Genomic DNA, 22,225 nt, shown 5'->3' on the forward strand with positions numbered 1-22,225 from the left:
TATGAGAACTTTTCTAATTTTGGAATGCAGTGTTGCTCTTCATGTGGTATGCACATGTGCGCCCAACCATATCCTGCATTCCAGTCTTTCGATACACTAATGTTGTTCTTTTTCTCTCAGGACAATTATTTTGTGCTGAGTTTTGGTTTTGAGTGAGACCGTTCTGAGAAGGTCGTTGAGTATTGCTTCAATTTTATACTAGATGTGGATCGTTTACAGTTCAGGCAAGGTGACAGATTGTTGTCTCCCTTGAGGAGACATTCATACTTGTGGAACAATGTAACTCGTCACTGGCCCATTTTACAATGAACTAGTTGTAATGAAAGGTGACGTATTCATCACATTAATTACATGGCTCCATCAACATTTGAAGGCCAGATTTTTATTATCCGCATGTTATCCACCCTTTACTTAAAATGGTTCAGGGGTTCTAGTTGCAAATATAGCAGTAGTGTTTTCATTTACGGACACTTCTGCCGTATATTTGTGCTGAATCATGCTTTTTGGTTCCTTTAGAAACAAATATTGAATTTTTGACTTTGAGAGCCTATGATGGCTGAGAATATGTTAAAGCTTGCATTTGGTGCTGGGGTTTAAGCTACATTATTTACTGTGTGAGGACATTCTGCTGTTACTCCTGATAGTTTCCAGCACCTCATGGATGTCCTGTTTTGATTTGCTGAATCTTTTCAAAATCAAGCTCAAGGAGTACAATGCTGATGTCACACAACACACTGAAGGGTATCTACAGTATGACGATGAGATGATGTCTTCACAAAGACTGTGCGGTGGTCATTCATACAAATGCTGTCACAGTCAGGTGCATCTGCAGAAGGCAGATGACTGAGGATGAGGTATGTTTTTGCCTCTTATTAATTGCCTTGGCATCTGCCAAGACTTCCCAGCTCAGTCAGTAGTGGTTTTGCCGTAGCTTGACCAGTTTGTGAGATGACTGTCTTAACTTTAAGCCTTAATTTCCATGTGCTAATAAGGAGGACTTTCCAGGATCAACAGGGCTGAGTTTGCTAGTGTCATTTCCAACTTACCTGGATCGGTGCGAGGTGGTCAGTCCAGTTTCTTTCCTTTGAGTCTTGTTGGAGGTTTGATCCAACTGAATGGCATGCTTTGTTAGTGTAGAGGATAGTTCAGAGTCAACCACATTGTTGTATACCTGAAGTCAACTATAAGACAAATCAGAGAAGCAAGGCAGATTTCCGACCCAAGTAAACCAAGTAGATTTTTATAACAAGGAGAAGAAAGTGAGGATTGCAGATGCTGGAAATCAGAGTTAAGAGTGTGGTACTGGAAAAACACAGCAGGTCAGGCAGCATCCGAGGAGCAGGAGAATCATCGTTTCGGGCATAAGCCCTTTCCTGATGAACCTGAATGTCAGGGGTTAATTTATAACCTGTCTATCATAACATTTCAAAAGATTACTTCCCACAGTACCAGCAGAAGTCACCAAAGGTCAAGATGCCATCTCTTAAAACTTGTACTGTAACAAACCAACTAAAATCAAATTATTCAAATGTTGATTAGCAGACATATCATATTATGTCTGGTTGCTCTGACCATAACAGGGGCCTTGCCTAATATGAGTTCAGCTTTCTGTCCATTTTTACTGTATGATATGTGAATCTCTTTGCAAAAGATATCCTTTCTGTTTGCATCAACTATATCTTCTTTTCTGCAAACAGTTATTTGTCTTTTTAATTTCTGAGACCAGTTGCAATTCTGGAGCCAGTTTGCTGTCTATTTTGCCTTTGTTTTAGTTCCAAATCAAATGAACACTTCACAGATATGAAAAGACTCATTGCCAGAAGTATCTTCGTTTCACTTTAGACTTAAAAAGGCATCTCCCAAAAAGAAAATAGAGGCTTTTACCAAAAGCACAAATGCCAACATCAATTCTTGACATTAAGGCAACACTTAGCTGAATTTGGTGTAAGGAATCCTTGAAAATTTGAAGTCAGTAAGAATGAGGAGGGAAACTTTACACTCGATAATGCCATACCGAACACAAAATTAACAACTGGGATTGCATTGTGTTCAGTGCCATTTCCAGTCCTCAAACAATGAAGTGGTCTGTTGTGGCATGCAACAAAATCGTGGCAATGTTCAGGCTTGGGATAGTAGTGACAACTCATAGTCACATAATCTCGGTTGTGGACGATGATTGTCTTTTCACTATCTGTATGGCAGAAGTCAGAAATGTGATAAAGTACTGTCCATTTGCCTGATTGAGTTTTTCAACAAAGCTCAAGAAACTCAACGCCATTCAGGATCAAACAATCTCATTAACCACCTGAAATATTCACTCTCTCCACCATTAGTGTCCTGTAGCTGCAGTGGAACACTATAGCATCCTCCCAAGACCTCTTCCATCATTTGCCCGAAACTTGCAAACTGTGCTGCTTAGTGATTTGAGGGAGGTAGCCACCTTGGAACACCGGCACCTATGAACACCATCACCTGCAAGTACACCTCCAAATCACCCATCATTCTGGCATGGAAATATATTTGTGTTACTTCAACCCACCAAAAGGTCCCAACATTCCTTGATATCACCAGACTTTTAAACCAATTTGTACATCTACGCCTTCCTTGATAACTTTTTCCAAAACTGATTTATTTTTTGGTTAACAAAGATCTTCCTGACTTTCATTCTGACTCCTACTTTCTTCATTTCTTAAAAGTTGTGTTTGTTGAATAATCATGAAAAAACATGCTCAATGATATAAACTTGCAAAATCAGCATGAAATAGATGTTCATGCCAATTAAAATCTAAGTTGCTTTGCTGTGCCATTGTGCATCTTCTGTCGCAGAACCAATAACCTGCTTTTTAAGCGTGAAGCACTTTTCAGATGAAATCCATATTCATTTATGGAAATGTACCTCTTTTTGCAACTCAAGGGAATGCTTTTGTATCAGAGATATTTTTGAAAAAGATTTTGTAACTGAAGCTAAAATAAAAATTTGTCACAATCACAGAACTACATTGTGGAAGCATTTGCTCACGCTGAGCTACTTCATAAGTGATATAATCACGATTTATTCTTTTGTATTGATGCAACACATAATTTACTGAAAAAAGTACATTTTATCAGTGGTGAAGATATTAAATAGGAATGTTGTGTGTGATCTTACAAATTTGACTTTAATGCAAACCATCACAGCTACGGTACAGAGGAATTCACTGGCACTGGTTAAGAATGGGAGTTGAACTGATCAGAGAATTTGTTAATCTCAGTCTTGCTGTATCAAGAGCAAAATAATTAAACCAAATGAAAGTTGGATTTCCAAAGACTTGTTTAGTTATATCTTTTGCAAGTAAAGCCACACACACTTGAGAACCAAATTTCAAGCCTTCATCTGTCCTTAATTCACTGATTTAGTTGGGTTTGAATGAATATGCTATTGTTGGCCTCAGCATCCCTCAGAGTAAACAGTGAAAAATAATAATCTCGGGTTCTTCAAATTTGTTGTGTATTATGTTTTGCTGTTGAAAAGAAAATAGGTTTGATTTTGGAGAGCCACAGGATTATCCTGGTGTATGACACTCCTCTTAGCGGAGTAACCTAAAATTATTCATGGGAAACCCAACACTGAAGGGCAGCTAGCACATGTGAACTCACCTCAGGAACAGGCACTACATTCAGGGAAGGAATAAGGGTTGAAATGTGCAAACAGAAAAGTTTAAATATTTATAATATCATCTGGTATAATCCAATTAGGTTCAAAAAACCATGAAAAGTGTCAATAAATTATGAGAGTAAATGATGCCTGTCGTACTGATTCTGTGAAGCATATGGTTGTTTGATGAAACAGTTTGCAATCTTCCTGAGATAGTAATGTTGGCTATAGAACCGAAGGACTGCAGATGTTAGTCTTGCTGAAAAACAGGAGAAGGATAACCAGAGCACTCCAGGACATGTAGTTTCCCCTCAATGGAGAGATTACCTTCAAAGAAACAAGAATCTGTGCAATGATTAACAACCACTGGCCAAGCACGGACTGATCAAAAAAATGTCAACACAGATTGAGAGCAAATCATGCCAAACTAACTTGATTGAGCTTTTTAAAAAAGATAGGAGAAAGTGGATTCAAGTTATGCAGTGATATAGCCTGTACGAACTTTTAAAACAGAATTCAGAAAATACCACGTCTTAAAACTTGTAAGCAGAATTGAAAAACCTTGAAAAGCAAAGTTAGCAAAAATATAGAAACAAAGGGTGGAATTTTCCCAGTCTCTGAATGACAAGGATAATTAGTGAGGCATTTGGAAAAATAAGGTGACATCTCTGCGGCCAAGGAGAAAAAGATGCTTTTCTGACAAAGTGAGAATTCGACCAGAGAGCAGTGATAGGTCTACATCCTCCATTGGCATGCATTAATGTGCCATATTTACTTCATCTCATTACATTGATATGTAGTTCCCAATTGTCCCACCTGTTGGATAGAAACAAAACAGTAACTGCAGTGATTGAAATGAGGTCATCCAGTAGGATCTCATGTTCCCTGATTGGACCAGATTCACAGACCCAATCAGGAAGAACTGGCTGATATAAAAGAATGAATGTCAGGGATACTGGGTTGCTGAATGCCTGACTCACTGAGAGTCAGTGCTTTTTTCAAAGGCTATGCATTTGTAAATAAAGAGTGATTGGTGATGAGATCCCAGCTTCTGAAGATTACTTCAGTGATAATTTCCAGAATGAAAGTCAGAGTACCTGGCCATAGCATCTCACTGCCTGTAGCATCAGTCTGTATCTTGGATAGGCATCACCAGCATCTCAGGATGGACTCCTTTTCCACTGATCCAATCACCCCTCTTCCTTTTCACATGGATTGCCAATGAAGGAAGTAGGCTTATCGCTGTTCTCTGGTCGAATTCTCACCTTATTGTTCAAAACTTGGTCAAAGAAGCAGATTTTTCTCCTTGACGCAGAGATGTACCACCCTTGCATCATCAACCTACTTACTATTCAGTTCTGCAGCTCAGAGCTGCATTTTGGAGCACACCAGCACCTTTCGTTGCAGCCAGAAAACTTTGAAACTCCAGGAGAAGCTCTCACCTTGTGGATTGGACTAGAGTACATCTCAGAGCTGTTCATGTGTTTCTCATCTGTTTTCTTTGTGCACCACCTTGCACCTACTTTTCCATGCCTTGCCTTTTTGCTCTTTGCTCAATAATCAGAGTAAGACGGCCCATAGACCTTTTGTCTTGCCTTGCCTTTTAGCTACATATACAAAGCCAGGAAATTTGCAGTTGTCAGCAGTGAGGTGTGCATGTTGCTTTACATGATATTGCACCATGCTACATCAATCTCACACCTCCAACGTGTACCAGCAAAAACACCCAGCAATCATACTGCATGAACCGTCAACTAAATGGTCATGCTTCAAAGTCAAGCAGGACGAGTACAACAAGGCAAGGACAGCATCCAATATCAGTTCAGGGGCTTAGGCATGGTCAGTTGCTCCCCTGATGGGATGAGGATCAGAAGGTTAATATCACGACTGTCCAGGCAGTAAGCTACGGTCAGTCTTGCTGGTCTGGTGCAATTAATCTGTGGATTTGAGGTGTTCAGTTATGGAGCTGCATAGATCAGAGTCTGGTGAGTCATCATTTGGGGTAAGTCTGTCCAAATCTGCCTATGGCTATGCTACTGTCATTCTGGGGGTCATCTCATTGAAGGTCAATGTGTTTGTCAGGGGCCATTGCTGTGGTAGAGACGTTGGGGACATTGATTCTGGGGATTGGAGGCTGCATGTTGGATCGCAGAAGGAAGAAAAGTTGTGAATGGGGAAACTCAACTTGCAATTGGGTGAGATGATAATGCATTAGAGGACATTGGATACTGCAGAAGGGTGTGTGCTCATCAAATGGTCACAACTGTCTCTGTCTCAGTGAGGAGATAGTGCTGCATGATGATTGGCATGATTAAATTTTAAGATCAGTTCTCAAAGGGTAATATTGGGAGATTAAATTGTAATTTCAACAGGAGTTTGAAAATATGTGAAGGTTAATTATTGATGGCTTCAACAGAGGGTGCAAGAAAGAAAGGAACATGGAGGTCTGTAAGTCCTCCAGGTCCGAGGGCTGGTCACCTTCTGAAGGGCTACCCTCTGCACCCATGGCTGATGACTCTTGTCACACAGTCCCTGACTCCAGCTAAACGTATGTGCAATGCAGTCATTCTTCAATCAGAGCTGTCTTCGAGCACAAGATAGGTCTGCTGTCAGTGTTTGGATTAGTCTGGGGTAGGTGCGTTGTAGTCTAGTTCCGTAAGACTATGTACATAATCCTATCACGTTGTACTCTGCACAGCTGGAGCAGGCAAAGAGGAGACTGCTGAAGAACTGGAAGAGTGGCAGCAGTTTTCTGAGCAGGAAGATAAGTTTATTGAGCTGGAGGAGCATCAACTTCATCATGATTGATTGCTGCATTGTCAAGTGCACCAAGCTAAGCAAGACTGATTTGATAGCTGGTTTCAAGACGTGAGCTGGGTGCAGTGATCGCTCGAAAGGCAATGCAGCCTTTGTTTGTTAATCTTTTTCTTTACTGTTGTTGACTAAAAGTGAACATTTTCAATTGTTTGAAGGCTTTCCAGAATAGAATTGACCCATAATGAACAATGAGAAAATGTTCTGCTGCACTGGGCATTGATGAAAGAGTAGCACTCCCTTTGGCAGTGTTCTGAGGTGGGATAAAATGGATAATTGGTGACTTATGCAGGTTATTTTTTAATTATCAATGGATTTGCAGATTTGTACTTGTATTTGTAATTAAGTGTCAATCATGCTACCAATGTGCTCTAAGAAGCATTTTGTTGGTTTCCTTCCCACAACATGCACAGTGAAGTACAAACTCTGGCTGGTACCACTTGACCTGGTGCATGGCTTGCTTTTTAAAAAGGCTCTTACAATGAATATCCCAGGAGGCTCTGGCAGTGACAAATACTTCTGCCTGTGGCAGTAGGGAAGATAAGAGGAGCATAGGGAATGAGGCAAGCTTTAGAGAACAGTGCGAGAATTCTTTCTTGGGCTTGCCAAGGAAACAACTCACAAAACAATCCAAAATTATACCACGTAGCCAATTCCTGTTAAAATGTAACCCAAAGTATTGTGATGAATGGCTTTCTTCTGGACTGGAATATGGTGGTGGTGGAGATCATCTCAATGGTTCAGAACGAGAATCAACGCTATTTTTAGATACATAAATGACTGACTCACACACGAAATGAATCTTGTTATTATGGTCAACAGTGAGGAAGGTTGTGATAAATTTCAAGAAAATACAGACAACCTGGTGGAATAGGTACACATATGACAGATGAAATGCAACGCAGGAAAGTGTGAGGTGATCCATTTTGATAGGAAGATTGAGAAGATGTAATGCACACTGAATAGTACAGTTTATGAATGGATGCAAGAAGAGGGAGAATTGGGAGTGTGATGCACAAATCTTTGAAGGTAGCAGCGCAAGTTAATAAATGAGTTTAAAAACATTTGGGGAACCTGGAACTGCATTAAATGGATGGAGAGGTGGCAGAGCAGGGAGGCACTGTTTGGTCAATACAAGACCTTTGACCAAAACCAAATCGACCCGACAATGATATTTTGCTGCAAATGGCTTTAAAAGGTAAGTCGGGGATATGATGGGTAATGAGTCTTCTGCCATTCGGAGGAGGATATCCTGCCCATCAGAACTGCCAACCAATTGTATTGGGCATTGCCAGGACTGCAGGCAGGACCATGAAGAAGATGGCCTTGGATCCTGGACTGAAATAAGTTTGAGTATTGAGCAGAAAGAGATTAGACATTTTGGGGAGTAGGAGTCAGGGAATGGGTTTTGCAATGCAGACAGGGTGGCAGGAAGTAGAGGAGTATGTTTTCTGAGGAGTATAGCCCCAGTAAGTTGCATTCATCACCACCACCCTATCCCCACTCCATTTCAAAAGCATTTTTAAAGACTGGGTGCCACAGTCCTGCTTGTCTCTTCGTACCAGCCATGATGTGACATTGGCAGGGTAGTATTCAACTATGCGCATGAATGTCAAGTAGAATGAGCTATGAGATGGTTTGGAAGGAACTGGGTTCACCCCTTGACTTATTTTATGTGCCCTTAAGTCCAAAAGCATGCCCATCATGGGATGTGTAATATCCAGCTACTGGAGTTTATAAACAAAAACACTGAGAAAAATATACCAAAATGATATGAAACGCTAGTTCAGACCCATATTATATCCAGGTCTTGGCAGCATATAATTAGAGTTTCATGAAGGTTTTGGAGTAGATACAGATTTAAAACTTGACAACTGAATTAAATATGGACAGCATCCAACATCCACCAGCGCTTGAGAACATAACTTGCAAACTCCTTCATTAAGAGTACTGTGCTGTATGAGTGCAAGAGCTGCTCCCTCAGTGAGGCTGTAAAAATAGATGGATGGCGAGGTTTTACTAGAATAGCTCCAGGGATGGGGGATTAAAGTTCCTTGTCGGGACTGAAGATGCTTGGATGTAGCACTTTGCTTCAGAACAGAGAATTTTAAGAGATATATGATAGATATTTGTAAAATCATGTTGGTTTGTGTTGAGTAAGAAAATGAAACAATTTCCAATCGCTGAAGGATTGAAAGTCATGTCATAGGTTTAAGATAATTGGCAAAAAGGCTATGACATAAAGAGAAACTTTTCACCAAGTGTGGCTTGGAACTGGAGTGTTTTTCCTCAGAATGTGGGAGCAGCAGATTCAGTTGTGACTTTCAGTCAGAAATTGGATGATTGCTTGCAAGAGAACAAAGATACAGGGGAATTCAGGAATGCTCCACTGTGATGATGCTGCTCCTTTAACAAGGTTATGTTGTCCTTGGGTTTTTTTTCAGAGGAGTCATAAACACAGAGTTGCCAAGAGGTCCAGGTTTGAAAGACTTAAGGGCCTATTTGATTATAGATAACACGTACTGCCTCAGGAAAGAGGCTTTCAAATTTTAAAAAAATCACTGGCTCAATGTAAGAGGAGAGGCTAGTTCTCCCAGCTTAATTTTTCCCTGGTTTGATTTGGTTTTAGCGGGCAGTCAGTGGTGAATCTGCTGGATCCAAAGGAGCAGGTCCATGTTGATCTTCCCTCTCTCTGACATCTCTCCTCTAAGAACCTATGTTGGATTTTTCCTTTTTCTGCAAAAGTGTATTTATGGGGATTGTTGCAAGTATTTGGAACAGCGTCATTAAGTTAGGATAGTCTGTTGGGTTTTCAGGTAAGTTATTTTGTATTCTGTTCTCTTTTATTTGTGTTTCAGTAGGTAATCTTGCAAATACATGCTGTTTTGTTTAAAATTAAGTGGTTGGGCTGACTGCATCACTTCCGAAATATTCACTTACACCTCCTTAAAACAATTAGTAAAGTTAGGATCCGGGCTACTTTCTTGAAATGTTTTGAGGGGGTCTGGCCTGGTCCACAACACCATGGAGAAGCACCAACACATCTCTGAAAGAGTCAGCACAGGTCATCTTTTTCTGCATTGCATTTTCTATCATTCTTTTATAGGATGTGGGTGCACTGGTAAGGGCAGCATTTGTTGCCATCCCAAATTGCCCTTGAATTGAGGAGCTTAGTCAGTCATTTCAAAGAGTAGTTGAGAGTCAATCACTTTGCTGTGAATCTGGATACACATGTACACCAGACTGGGCGAGGTTTCATTTCCAATGGGACACTCATGAACGAGATGGTCTTTACAACAATTGCTGATAGTTTTGTGATCATCATGATCCAGACTTGCTTAAGGGTCCACACTTAGTGATTTCAGTTTAAATCCTGTAAGCGACCATGGTGAGATTTGAGCCCATGTTCCCAGAGTATTAGCCTGCACTTCAAATTATTGGTCTCATGACATTATCACTGTGACACCATCACCCTCTGTTTTGTAAAGTCACATTCCCCAATTAATTTGTCTGAGATCTGTTGATTGATAGCAAGTTTGGTTTTGTGACAAGAATATTGTACATTATCTGTTGTTGCTATTCATGAAGGTGGCAGTGATTTTTTGGAGAGAATGCTATCACTGCTGTGTGTACCCTGCTATTAATAATCAGTTTCTTTCGAGGGCCTGTAAGGATACACTGCATGAATGACCAAGTGAAAAAAAATTGCATTTGAACAGAAAAAACTGAGAACACGTAATTTATTTACAGTGGTGCTCCGTGCTCTATTGCTCGTTACTTAAAACCAAAAAATGATTCCTGTGAATTCTTAAAAGTTGTCTAATGCCTCAGTAGATTTCATTTTTCACTTCACTTGTGCCTAATGCATAGTATTCTTGTGTAATGGAGCTTTAGTAGAAATTTGGAGTGATAAATTGATCTCATTGACATTCATTTTGCAACAAGGCCAACCTTATTATGAAGTTGAGAGATGCTTGGGATCAGGATGGAAGAGAGAATCTCATACTTGACATCCAAGCCCAGGTGAGCCAGTAAATATGGCTGTGCTGCCTGGTGCAAGATTAAGGCTGTTTTAAAATCCCAGTACAAAGTTCACCTGCAAGGATGGAGATTACTTTCAGCAAGTTTCCATCAGTTGTCCCACGTCTTGTGTGGCCAAGCTAATGGATGCTGAAGAAGGCACCAGTGCCTGTCAAAAAAGGTGCAAACTTCTTTCTAAATTATGCTTTTAAGAAAGTGGAGTAATTGCCCTTCTCGTTCACCACAGCAGTAGTTTAGGATGCTAAGTGTTTTTGTTCTTCTGGTGCTTCGTTCTTGCAACTAATGTACAACCAGCAAAACATCTAGAAACCCAGAAAATACCACCCAGGAATCTTGTTCCTGTTTCTCAGTGTAGCTACGTGTTCAGAGGGAGAGAGGCATTTATAGCTCTCATACTCTGCGTTGTTGGTTCGAAGAACTGTCTTGGTTCTTCCTGAAACAATTATCACTTTGGCTACTTGCCAGTGGCTGCTATAAATAAAACAACAATCATGGATGCTTGAGGTTTGAGACAAAAACAGACATTGCTGGTGAAACATAGCAGGTCTGGCAGCAACTGTGGGAAGCAAGCAGGGTTAACGTTTCAAGTCTGGGGTCTCATCATCAGAAGAGGTGGCCGCTGTTAACTGTGGAACCAAATTGCAATAACAATCAATATCCCAGGAAAGGAAAGCTTTTGAGAATTTGGAGTAATAGCTTCAAAAAAGCAATGATTCACTTAAGCTTAAGGTGAGACGGGAAAGATTTAAAAGGGACCTCAGGGGCAACTTTTTCACACAGAGGGTGGAGCATGTATGGAATGAGATGCCAGAGAAAGTGGTGGAACATTTAAAAAAACATCTGTTTGGGTATATGAATTGGACGGATTTGGAAGGATATGGGCCAAGTGCTGGCAAATGGGACCAGATTGGTTTTTGGATATCTGGTCAGCATGGACAAGTTGAACCAAAGCTGTTTCCATGCTGTACATTTCTATGACTGTTCATAATTTTTCCTGTTTAATGGGTGCACAGTGTACACTGAAAACTACTGAACGCAAAACTCCATTCCTTTGTCTGAATATAAATGGGTATTGCCTTCCTTATTTGTTGGAAATGTTAGCAGATTATATATGGTGTTTGGTGCTTGCATTGCTGTCAACCTGGGGCAGGAGACATCTTTCTCAACCCGGTTTGCAGATCATTTCTTCATTCTTAAAATTATTTGTTAATTACTGGTCTTCAAAGTGATTCAGCAGGCAGTGTAGGAGAATCATTGAGATGTACAGCATGGAAACAGATCCTTTGGTCCAACTCGTGCATGCCTACCAGTTATCCTAAATTAATCTAGTCCCATTTGACGGCACATTGCACATATCTCTCTCGACTCTTCCTATTCATATACCCATCCAGATGCCTTTTAAATGTTGTAATTGTGTCTGCCTCCACCACTTCCTCTGGCAGCTCATTCTACATACGCACCACTCTGCGTGAAAAAGTTGCCTGTTAGGTCCCTTTTAAACCTTTCTCCTCTCACCTTAAATCTATGCCTTCTAGTTCTGGACTCCCCCACACAGAGAAAATTCCTTGTCTATTTACCCGATCCATGCCCCTCATGATTTTATAAACCTCTATAAGGTTACAACTCAACCTCCAACTCTCAGATCTCTGCTATTGTTCTGGATGTTATTGTTCAAGACTGTTGAGTGTTTTTTGAAGTAGCCCATTTCCCTTTTAAATCAGTAATGTTCTGGCTATGAAGTCAGATATGCTGGCAATTGTGAGACTGTGACTTGGATGATTGCACGTCAGTATGCATTCCTGACACTTCAGTAGGTTGGTATTATTATTCAATACTCATTGTATTGTCACAGGAGTTAGAAAGAACTTGAACTGTACAGTGATATCTCTGCGTCACACTAGACATTTCACAGCTGACCGATTACTTTTGAGGTGTGATTGCTTTCTATTGTTTTATAACTGGAAGGTCCAAGGTGATATGTACTTCCCTGTGATGTAAGCTGTATGTAAAGCTCTGGGCCTGATCACTGTTGACACTGCCACCCATGATTACCTCAATACCCCACTTCCTGATATGACCATGGTCAGCGGGGCAGACTGGAGGACTAAAACCCAGTAGAATTTCTCAGAAAAGAGAGGATTAGAGGACAAAGCACTCAAGATCACACCTGGAAATCAAAGTTATAAAGTAAAAGGGATCTAACGATAGATTACTATTGCTAGAACCATGGAGCTTTGAGGTGGAATGGCAATTGTTTAGTCCATAAAACTCTCAGACAATGAGATATTGAGCAGTATGATACACGGTTTCTGCTTTGTGTAGTATCAATTGATCTGCTAGTTGCCAAAGGATCCCTGGGCAAAGTAGAAAATATAGCTGTTGTTCTTGCTCCCAATCCTGTCCAGTGACCCCAGCCAGGAGATATACAGTGAATATTTTATGAGAACAGGATTGGATATAACTACTGTAGATGTTTTGTCTTGCAGAATATGATCTGTTGAACTCAACATCTCATTCCAAAGATGAATGACCAGTTCAGGGCCAACTGGTACATGAAGAACTATAGCATGTAATGTTTAACTCTTTCTTTCAGGTGAGCCAGAGAGAAAATAGAAGAGGGAAAACACGTGCACATGATAAGGGGAGGGCTCTGCAGGCCTTTTTAAATGAGGTAAGTGTGACTCAGTGTTCTGTTGTGTGTGTCTGCAAACTGCATCGCTGTTTATTTGTAGCTGCTGAAAAAGGACAGAATGTATACTGCAGCTAGCTGAGAGGATTATATCTGCCTGTTAAGACATGAGGGTACATGGATCTTCTCTTGTACGGGACACACATAGGGACAGACTTATTGTTTATCAGGTGCATATTTCGAGTGTACTTTACCTGCAGTTGCCCAGTTATTCAGCTAACCTACTGTCCCAAGAATTGAAGAATGTTCACATTTTCAATGTTGACTCAATGCAATGAGAGAGCACTGACAAAACAAAACAAAAACTCCAGATAAGTTAATACCTTAATGTTTATTTCTCTTCCTTGTTCAATGGACAATATCTCAACATGAGAATGAGTTACATGTAAAACAAAAATTTCTGTATTCTCCTAATGCCACAGCAGGACCACTAGTGATAAGCAATTGTCCCTGACCCATACGGAACTGAGGCTTCAGTAGAACTCATTGTGCTGAATTGACTAATCTCACTCCGACTAGGTTTTAGCACGCTAGAAAGCACCTTTAATTAATGGCATGATGTACTGCCTTTCCTTTGCACTAATCAATGATGGAAGCAATTGTGAGTGAAAACCAATGAGGACTGAACTGTGACTCCACTGCAGTGCCCTCTGTAATCTTATAATTTCCTGACACACACACCCAAGAATGGTTGTTTGGACGAAGAATTTCAGTTGAGGAATCCGAGAATAGTCAATGCACTTGAAAGAGAGAGAGAGAAACAAAGAAAGAAAAGATAAAACTTCATAAAATGATGCTTCTCGTGCCTTGCTTTCATTTTCACTTTCTCTAAATGTGACATTTCAAGCACAATCAGTAATTCCCAACTTAACCTAAATGATTTGCTTGCTACTTATAACATTGTCTTATATGTTAGAGGCCACTTAAACTCAATGCAAGATATTGCAGGAATATTACTGCTCTCCCATCTTGTTGCTTTTGCTTTTTAGAAATCCAATCATCAGCTATATTTTTGCATTCCATAATATGAATGAGCTCTTCTCCTTGCAAAACGGCAGGCAATCGAGAACAGCTTCCGAGGATAATTTTTAAAAAGTAACATTTGGAAGGCTGTAATGGGCCGAATCATATTGCTTTTCAGTGACCCAACTCAGAGGTGAATGGTTTGACTACCTCTCTTTGCTGCAAAATTCTTGAATTTTATCCTGAGATGACTACAGAAGGAAATCTATTTAGACGTATGCAACAAATTGCACCAAAACTGGTGTGAATAAAAGAATGTATGATTATGGGTTGGGGAGGGATAAAAGTCCTGCTGTTTAATATACTGGTTAATATCTGCAGACAAATATCTATCTGCTAGTTTATTGATCATTAACCAAGAAAACACACACAGGACATTTCTTATCCTTGTGCTGAACATATCTGACATCAGGCAGCATTTAATACTGTGAATTCATAATTTATGCTTAAAAATGTGTTGCTGGAAAAGCGCAGCAGGTCAGGCAGCATCCAAGGAGCAGGAGAATCGACGTTTCGGGCATAAGCCCTTCTTCAGGAATGAGGAGGGTGTATCCAGCAGGCTAAGATAAAAGGTAGGGAGGAGGGACTTGGGGGAGGGGCGTTGGAAATGCGATAGGTGGAAGGAGGTCAAGGTGAGGGTGATAGGCCGGAGTGGGGTGGGGGCGGAGAGGTCAGGAAGAAGATTGCAGTTTAGGAAGGTGGTGCTGAGTTCGAGGGTTGGGACTGAGACAAGGTGGGGGCAGAGGAAATGAGGAAACTGGAGATTCTCGAATAAATGTGACAGACTGTGATTTAAAACAACCGCCTGCTTAATAAGATTTTCTCCACCATGATTACACGGCCCGGAGTTTGAAATGTCATCGCATACCTCGAGTATGAAAGCAACTTTCTGACGCTTCGAAATCGCTTCAATTTAAAATATTTTAAAAAGTAATGTGTATAAGACTGGTGTCTATGTCTTTACCCCCACTGAACACACTGTTCAGTATTCTATATGAATTACTTAGTTAAAACTGACTGAAATGATTTGCAATGAGTCCTGGCGTTAGAAGTCGGACTGTAACAAATAAGTGGTCTTAAATCAAAATCGCAGGTCTCTGCACTTTACCACATGTCGGCAGCATCTTTACAAAGGGTATAGATATTTAACAAGGCGCGAAAAATCTAAGAGAAAAGACGGGTTTCCAGCGGCCATTGAATAGCTAATGGCGAAAAAGCATTTTCTCTTTGTACCGATCTGAAAAAGCGAGAGCGAGCCGAATTTCCGAAGTGAACCACACTCTAATTGTACAAGGGGTTGGTTCTCCTGAGAACCGACAGGACTTGACGTTCCCCATTGATCTTGTTCCAGACTTGATACTGAACCAAACACAACCATTTCATTTTGGAGCATTTCCTTTCAACAGCAGCCCATTTGTTTCCTTGTTTCAATACAGCATCAGGCCGTGATGAGACATTGGTACAGTCACATGCCATTTATTTGCAAAACTTTTATTTAGTTTGAAATAAACTTCTCGCTGTTCGGGCACCAACCGGCTGGTCTGAAACCTGCGGACTAGACGATGTAAACGGATCTTCTCTGTTCTCGACAAAGGATCTTTTTAAAAGCCATTCGGAAATCCTGGTTGAAGATGGTGTATATCACCGGGTTAAGGGAACTGTTGCAATAACCGATCCAGAAGAAGAATTTGAAGATGGTAGAGGGCACAGAGCATGTGGCTGGACAGATGGCAGTCAGACTGTAGGAGAAGAAAAACGGGAACCAGCAGACAACAAAGCCACCAATCACAACAGATAGAACAAAAGTGAAGCGTTTCTCCCGGTTCTGGATGGCTTTCCTCCTGATTGTACTTGGTGTCCGAGGTTTCGCTCGCCTCATGGAGTGCTCTCCTTCCCTTTGGGAAGTCGAGTTGCTCTCATCCTGACGGAGTGGGTTGGTGGAGCAGAGGTAACCATCCCTTCTATGCGCCTTCTGTTGTCTGGAAAGTCCTTCGTGGCCCCGGGACGGAGAATTCCCCGGTTTCTCCTCGTCCTTGGGTTTGCTCTCCTCCTGCCAACTGGGACGGAAGGATGCACCTTGTTCCTTGGAGCTGTTGGCGTTGACCAGCTCCGGCTTTCTGCTGCCGAGAGGCTGCCTCGTCCTCTGTTTGGCCACCTGGTAAATCCTGATGTAAACCAGAATCATGATGACACACGGAGCGAAGAAAGATCCGATACATGAAGACAGGATGTACCATTTCTCGTCATTCAAACGACACACAGGGATCTCGTCTTCGCCGAGGTTTTTGTTCATGGAGATGAGAGGCGGAAAGGAAATAACTGCAGCAATCAGCCATACTGTCAGAATCACACAGCGGATTCTCCGAGGAGTTCGCTTGGAATTATATTGGATGGCTTGGGTGACTGACCAATATCTGTCCAGGCTTATCGCGCAGAGGTGGACAATCGAGGAAGTGCAAAACAGGACATCCAGCGCCAGATAAATTTCGCACCAAATCTTCTTGAAGTACCAGTAACCCATCAATTCGTTGGCCAAAGAAAAGGGCATGACCAAAGTGGCCACCAGGATATCCGCAGCGGCCAGAGAGACCAGGAAGAGATTCTGGGGGGCTTGCAGCGATCTGCTGGTCAGGACAGCGATGATGACCAGTATGTTCCCAATGATTGTGAACATGATGATAAAGCTGATGGCAGTGGCAATAGCCGCGGTGCTTCGAGGCGAGTAAGGGAGGGAAACCAGGCGTCCTCCCCAAAAGTTTTGCTGGCTGGTATTGCAGACGAAGCTGGCATTGCTGCGAAACATTGGGCAGTCCACCGATGCCATCGCTCTTCTTCCAGCCTCTGGTCAATTTGCGTCCGAGTTGATCAGTATAAAAGTCAAATGGAAACAGTCGCGTTTTGTCTGAAACACGGTCATGTCGAAAAGTATATTTTTTGCTGAACTTTCTATTGGAATATACATTCTGATTAAATGATGCAGGAATTAATTCGGCAAAGCTATATCTTTCAGACAACACTCCAAAGTGACCACCACATGGCTGCAATCTGTCGCTGTTTTCTTTTCAAACGGCTCTGAATCTTGTATTGATCTGGTTTGACTGGTTACAATGTCCCACCGGCTTTTGTTCTATTTGGTGTTCCCTCTGACACTGTTCGCCGACAGCCGCGACATGCTGCATTTAAAACGAAGTCTCGCACCACGGACAGCTCTGAAGATGCGTAAAGGATCACGTTACTGCATTGGCACCTCCCCACAATCACTCGCTGTCTGTGAAATCTGCATCTGCTGCACGCCCTCAACAAGCACAATGCACTTGGCGCCGTTTTCAACCGTGATCAACTTTTCGAAGTTCAACAACGAACTACGAACAACTCGGGGGGTGTTGCGGGTGGAGGGAGGTGTGCGTGATAACATCAGAAACATTGGATGCTTCTCAAAGAGCATTTTCCATTTTGGTGTTTGACTCCGTAGGTGATGTATTTAAAAGGTAATAATGATGAATAGCATGATCTTTGTATGGTCAACAACATCAAGTGTTCTGAGAACGTGTAAACAAGAAATTAACGGAGGTTATTTCTGGTGAACATTCGGCGATTTGACAGAGCACTGGTTGTTATAAACGTAGTTGAATGAGTTCATTTTAATGAAATCTTGCATCGGATTTATAATAATTAACGTGAAGTTTGATCAAATCTTTCAGTTATAAATGTGATTTAGGATTTCAAGAAAGTCTTAACAAACCTCGCCTAATAATCACCAGTTTTCAAAATGAAACATTAATTACCATATCACTTTGTGGATCTCAAAGTCCTGCTTATACAGAAACCTTTTCGCCTTTGAAGTGCTTGATTCTACATCAGTCAGTAATTGGTGGACCGGCTCTTTATTGATGAGTGACCTTCAATGTGTAAATGTGTTGCCTATTTGGTGAGATCAGCACAACCATTTAAAATGTACAAGTCCTGAACCAAATTCGTGGTCACTCTGTTAAGGTCACACATGATCATTTTCCTCAGCAGATGAATTTTACATCCACACCTGTCTATGCAAAATAAGATTTATAAAAACAGAATGTGAGCGTTGCTGACTGGGGCAAATTTGTTGCCCATCCCACGTTGCCCAAGAGAATGTCATGGTGAGTTTCTTTGTTGAACTGCTGCAGTCCCCGTGCTGCTGGTGCTTCAACAATGCTGTGAGGAAGAGTTCTCAAATTTTGAGCCAGGGATAGTGAAGGAATGGCATTAGGATGCATGCAGCTTGGAACTGAACTGGTAGTTGTGCATCAGCTGCCCTTATGCCCTGTCCGAAGTGGTGGAAATGGCAGTTTGAAAGGTACTGTCGAAGGAGCCTCAGTGAATTTGTGTAAAGTGAATTTCTGAAAAGTTGAGGTAGAGGAAGTGAATGCTGAAAATGGTCAATGAGTGCCAAACAAGTAGACTGCTTTCTTCTGGATAGTGTAGAGCTTCTTGAGTTGTGGGAGCTGCATCTTTCCAGGTATATGGACAGTATTTCAACACACTCCTGACATGTATGATTGTGGAAATGTTTTGTGGAGGGTAGTTGCCCTCTGCAGAATTCCTAACCTCTGACCTGTTCGTCTAATCACAGTATTTAGACAGCTTGTCCAGTTCACATTCTGGTCAATGTAACCCCCAAGATGTTGATAATTGGCAATTTAGTGATGGTAATGACAGTAAATTCAAAGGGAAATGGCTGAGTTATTTTTTGTTGGAGATGGTCCCTTCCTGGCACTTGTAGACCATAAATGTTACTTCCCACTTTGCAACCCACTCCTGAATGTTGTCCAGGTCTTACTACACAGAGACAGATTATTCAGTATATGAGGATTCATGAATAGTGCTGAACATTTTGCAATCATCAGCGAACATCCTGATCTTCTGATGGAGGGAAGATAATTAATGAGTGGCTAATCATGGCTAGACCTTGGACACACCCTGCAGTGATCTCTTCGGACTGAGATGATTGATCTCCAGCAACCACAACCATCTTCCTTTGTGCTAGGTATGACTTAACTGCCCAAGATTTTTGTCTCTGACCTCATTAACTCAATTTTGATGGGCTTCACAGTTTCTCAAATATCTTGATATTACGGATGATCATTCTCAATTCACCTGTGGAGCTCAGCTTTTTAATCTATGTTGAAAAGTGTGGGGCTGGCAAAGCACAGCAGGTTAGGCTGCATCCAAAGAGCAGGAGAATCAATGTTTCAGGCTTAAGCTCTTCATCAGAAATGTGGCAGGGGGAAGGGGGCTAAGAGATAAATAGGAGGTGGGGGTGGGGCTTTGGGGAAGGGAGCTGGGAAGGTGATAGGTAGATGGATGTGGAGGGTGTTGATAGGTTGAAGGAGAGGTGGAGTGGATAGGTGGGAAGGAAGATGGACAGGTAGGACAGTTCAAAAGTGCATTGCTGAAATGGAAGGGTTGGATCGAGGATGAGGTTGGCGGGAGTGATGGTAGAGATGAAGAAACTGGTGAAATCAATGTTGGTGCCATGTGTTTAGAGGATTCCAAGGCAGATGATGAGGTGTTCTTCCTCCAATCGTCGGGTGGCTTGGATTTGACAGTAGAGGAGGCCCAGGACTTGCATGTCCTTGGTGGAGTGGGAGGGAGAGTTGACGTTGTTAGCCACAGGGCAGTAGGGTTGTTTGGTGCATGTATCCCAGAGATGTTCTCTGAAACTTTCCGCGAGTTGGCATCCTGTCTCCCCAATTTAGCGGAGACCACATCGAGAGCAACAGACGCAGTCGATAAGGTATTTGGTTATGCAGGAAAATCTCTGCCAGATGTGAAAGGATCCTTTGGGGCCTTGGATGGAGATGAGGGGGGAGGTGTAGGTGCAGGTTTTATGCCTCCTGCAGTGGCAAGGAAAGATGCTAGGAATGGAGGTTGTTGATGGGGGGCGTGGTCCTAATGAGGGAGTTTCTGAGGGAGTGGTTTCTACGGAATACTGATTGGGCTTGGGAGGGAAATATATCTCTGGTGGTGGTGTCTGATTGTAAGTGGTGGAAATGGCGGAGGATAATACATTACATCCGGAGATTAAAGAACAAAGAACAAAGAAAATTACAACACAGGAACAGACCTTTCATCCTTCCATGCCTGCGCTGTTCCAGATCCTCTATCTAAACTTGTCACCTATTTTCCAAGAATCTGTATCCCTCTGTTCCCTGCCCATTTGTGTATCTGTCTACATACATGTTAATTGATGCTATTTGCCCACCTCTACCACCTCCGCTGGCAACACATTCCAGGTACCCACCACCCTCTGCATAAAGAACTTTCCATGCATATTTTCCTTAATGTTTACCCCTCTCACTCATGACCCCGAGTAATTGAGACCTCCTCTCTGGAAAAAAATGTTTCTTGCTATCCAACCTGTCTATACCTCTCAGGATTTTGTAGACCTTAATCCTGAGACCCCTTTAGTCCTCTTAATTCCTCATTTCAGATTGGTCCTACTTTCCCAATATTCTTCCAAAGCTTCATCTGTTTTCAGTCACCTAGACCTTGTGAAAGCTTCCTTTTCCCTCTTAGCTCATCTCACAATTTCACCTGTCATCCACAGTTCCCTAATCTTGCCATTTCTATCCCTTATTTTCTCTGGGACATGTCTGTTCTGCACTCTAATCAACCTCTCTTTAAAAGTCTCCCACACATCAAATATGGATTTACAGCTGCTCCCAATCCACAATCCCCAGCTCCTGCTGAATTTTGCGATCATTGGCCTTCCCCCAATTTAGCACTCTTCCTTTAGCTTCATCTTTATCCATGAGTATTCTAAAACTTACTGAATTATCATCACTGTTCCCATAGTAATCCCCAACTGAAACTTCAACCACCTGGCCCGGCTCATTCCCCGAATTCTCCTTACAGATTCTCTCCATCTAAACTGCTAACACTAAGTGATTCCCAGTCAATGTTGGGAAAATTAAAATCTCCCATCACCACCCTGTTGCTCCTACATCTTTCCATAATCTGTCTACATATTTATATGAGGTAAAAACAATGAATGCAGATGCTGGAAATCAGATTCTGGATTAGTGGTGCTGGAAGAGCACAGCAGTTCAGGCAGCATCCAAGGAGCTTCGATATCGACGTTTCGGGCAAAAGCCCTTCATCAGGAATAAAGGCAGTGAGCCTGGAGCGTGGAGAGATAAGCTAGAGGAGGGTGGGGGTGGGGAGATGAAGTGTTCCGAGGCGAAAGATGAGGCGTTCTTCCACCAGGCGTCTGGTGGTGACGGAGCGTAGGTGGAGGTGGCCCAGCACCTCCATATCCTCGGCAGAGTGGGAGGGGGAGTTGACATGTTGAGCCACTGGGCGATTTGGTTGGTTGGTGCGGGTGTCTCGGAGGTGTTCCCTAAAGCGCTCTGCTAGGAGGCGTCCAGTCTCCCCAATGTAGAGGAGTCCGCATCGGGAGCAACGGATACAATATATGATATTAGTGGATGTGCAGGTAAATCTTTGATGGATGTGGAAAGCTCCTTTGGGGCCTTGGATGGAGGTGAGGGAGGAGGTGTGGGCGCAGGTTTTACAGTTCCTGCGGTGGCAGGGGGAAGTGCCAGGATGGGAGGGTGGGTCGTAGGGTGGGCATGGAGCTGTCCAGGTAGTCACGGAGGGAACGGTCTTTGCGGGAGGCGGAGAGGGGTGGGGAGGGAAATATATCCCTGGTGGTGGGGTCTTTTTGGAGGTGGCGGAAATGTCGGCGGATGATTTGGTTTATGCGAAGATTGGTGGGGTGGAAGGTGAGCACCAGGGGCGTTCTGTCCTTGTTACGGTTGGAGGGGTGGGGTCTGAGGGCGGAGGTGTGGGATGTGGACGAGATACATTGGAGGGCATCGTCAACCACGTGGGAAGGGAAATTGCGGTCTCTAAAGAAGGAGGCCATCTGGTGTGTTCTGTGGTGGAACAGGTCCTCCTGGGAGCAGATCCGGCGGCGGCGGAGAAATTGGGAATACGGGATTTTTGCAAGAGGTAGGGTGGGAAGAGGTGTAATCCAGGTAGCT

General features: G+C 42.4%; 2 protein-coding genes across 2 annotated transcripts in view; one reads left to right on the plus strand and one right to left on the minus strand.

The window, feature by feature from the left end:
* Positions 1 to 22,225, plus strand: part of polm (polymerase (DNA directed), mu) — a 267,218-nt gene that overhangs the window by 23,764 nt on the left and 221,229 nt on the right. The window contains exon 2 of the mRNA XM_043681377.1: positions 13,083 to 13,160. Within this exon, the coding sequence (XP_043537312.1) occupies positions 13,083 to 13,160 (78 nt within the window). The remainder of the gene's footprint in view (positions 1 to 13,082; positions 13,161 to 22,225) is intronic.
* On the minus strand, positions 15,291 to 17,373 carry adra2b (adrenoceptor alpha 2B). The gene has a single exon (XM_043681384.1). The coding sequence runs from the start codon at positions 17,023 to 17,025 to the stop codon at positions 15,757 to 15,759; it is 1,269 nt and encodes a 422-aa protein (XP_043537319.1). The 5' UTR covers positions 17,026 to 17,373; the 3' UTR covers positions 15,291 to 15,756.

Source organism: Chiloscyllium plagiosum, chromosome 42 (genome assembly GCF_004010195.1).
Source record: "Chiloscyllium plagiosum isolate BGI_BamShark_2017 chromosome 42, ASM401019v2, whole genome shotgun sequence".
Taxonomy (NCBI): domain Eukaryota; kingdom Metazoa; phylum Chordata; class Chondrichthyes; order Orectolobiformes; family Hemiscylliidae; genus Chiloscyllium; species Chiloscyllium plagiosum.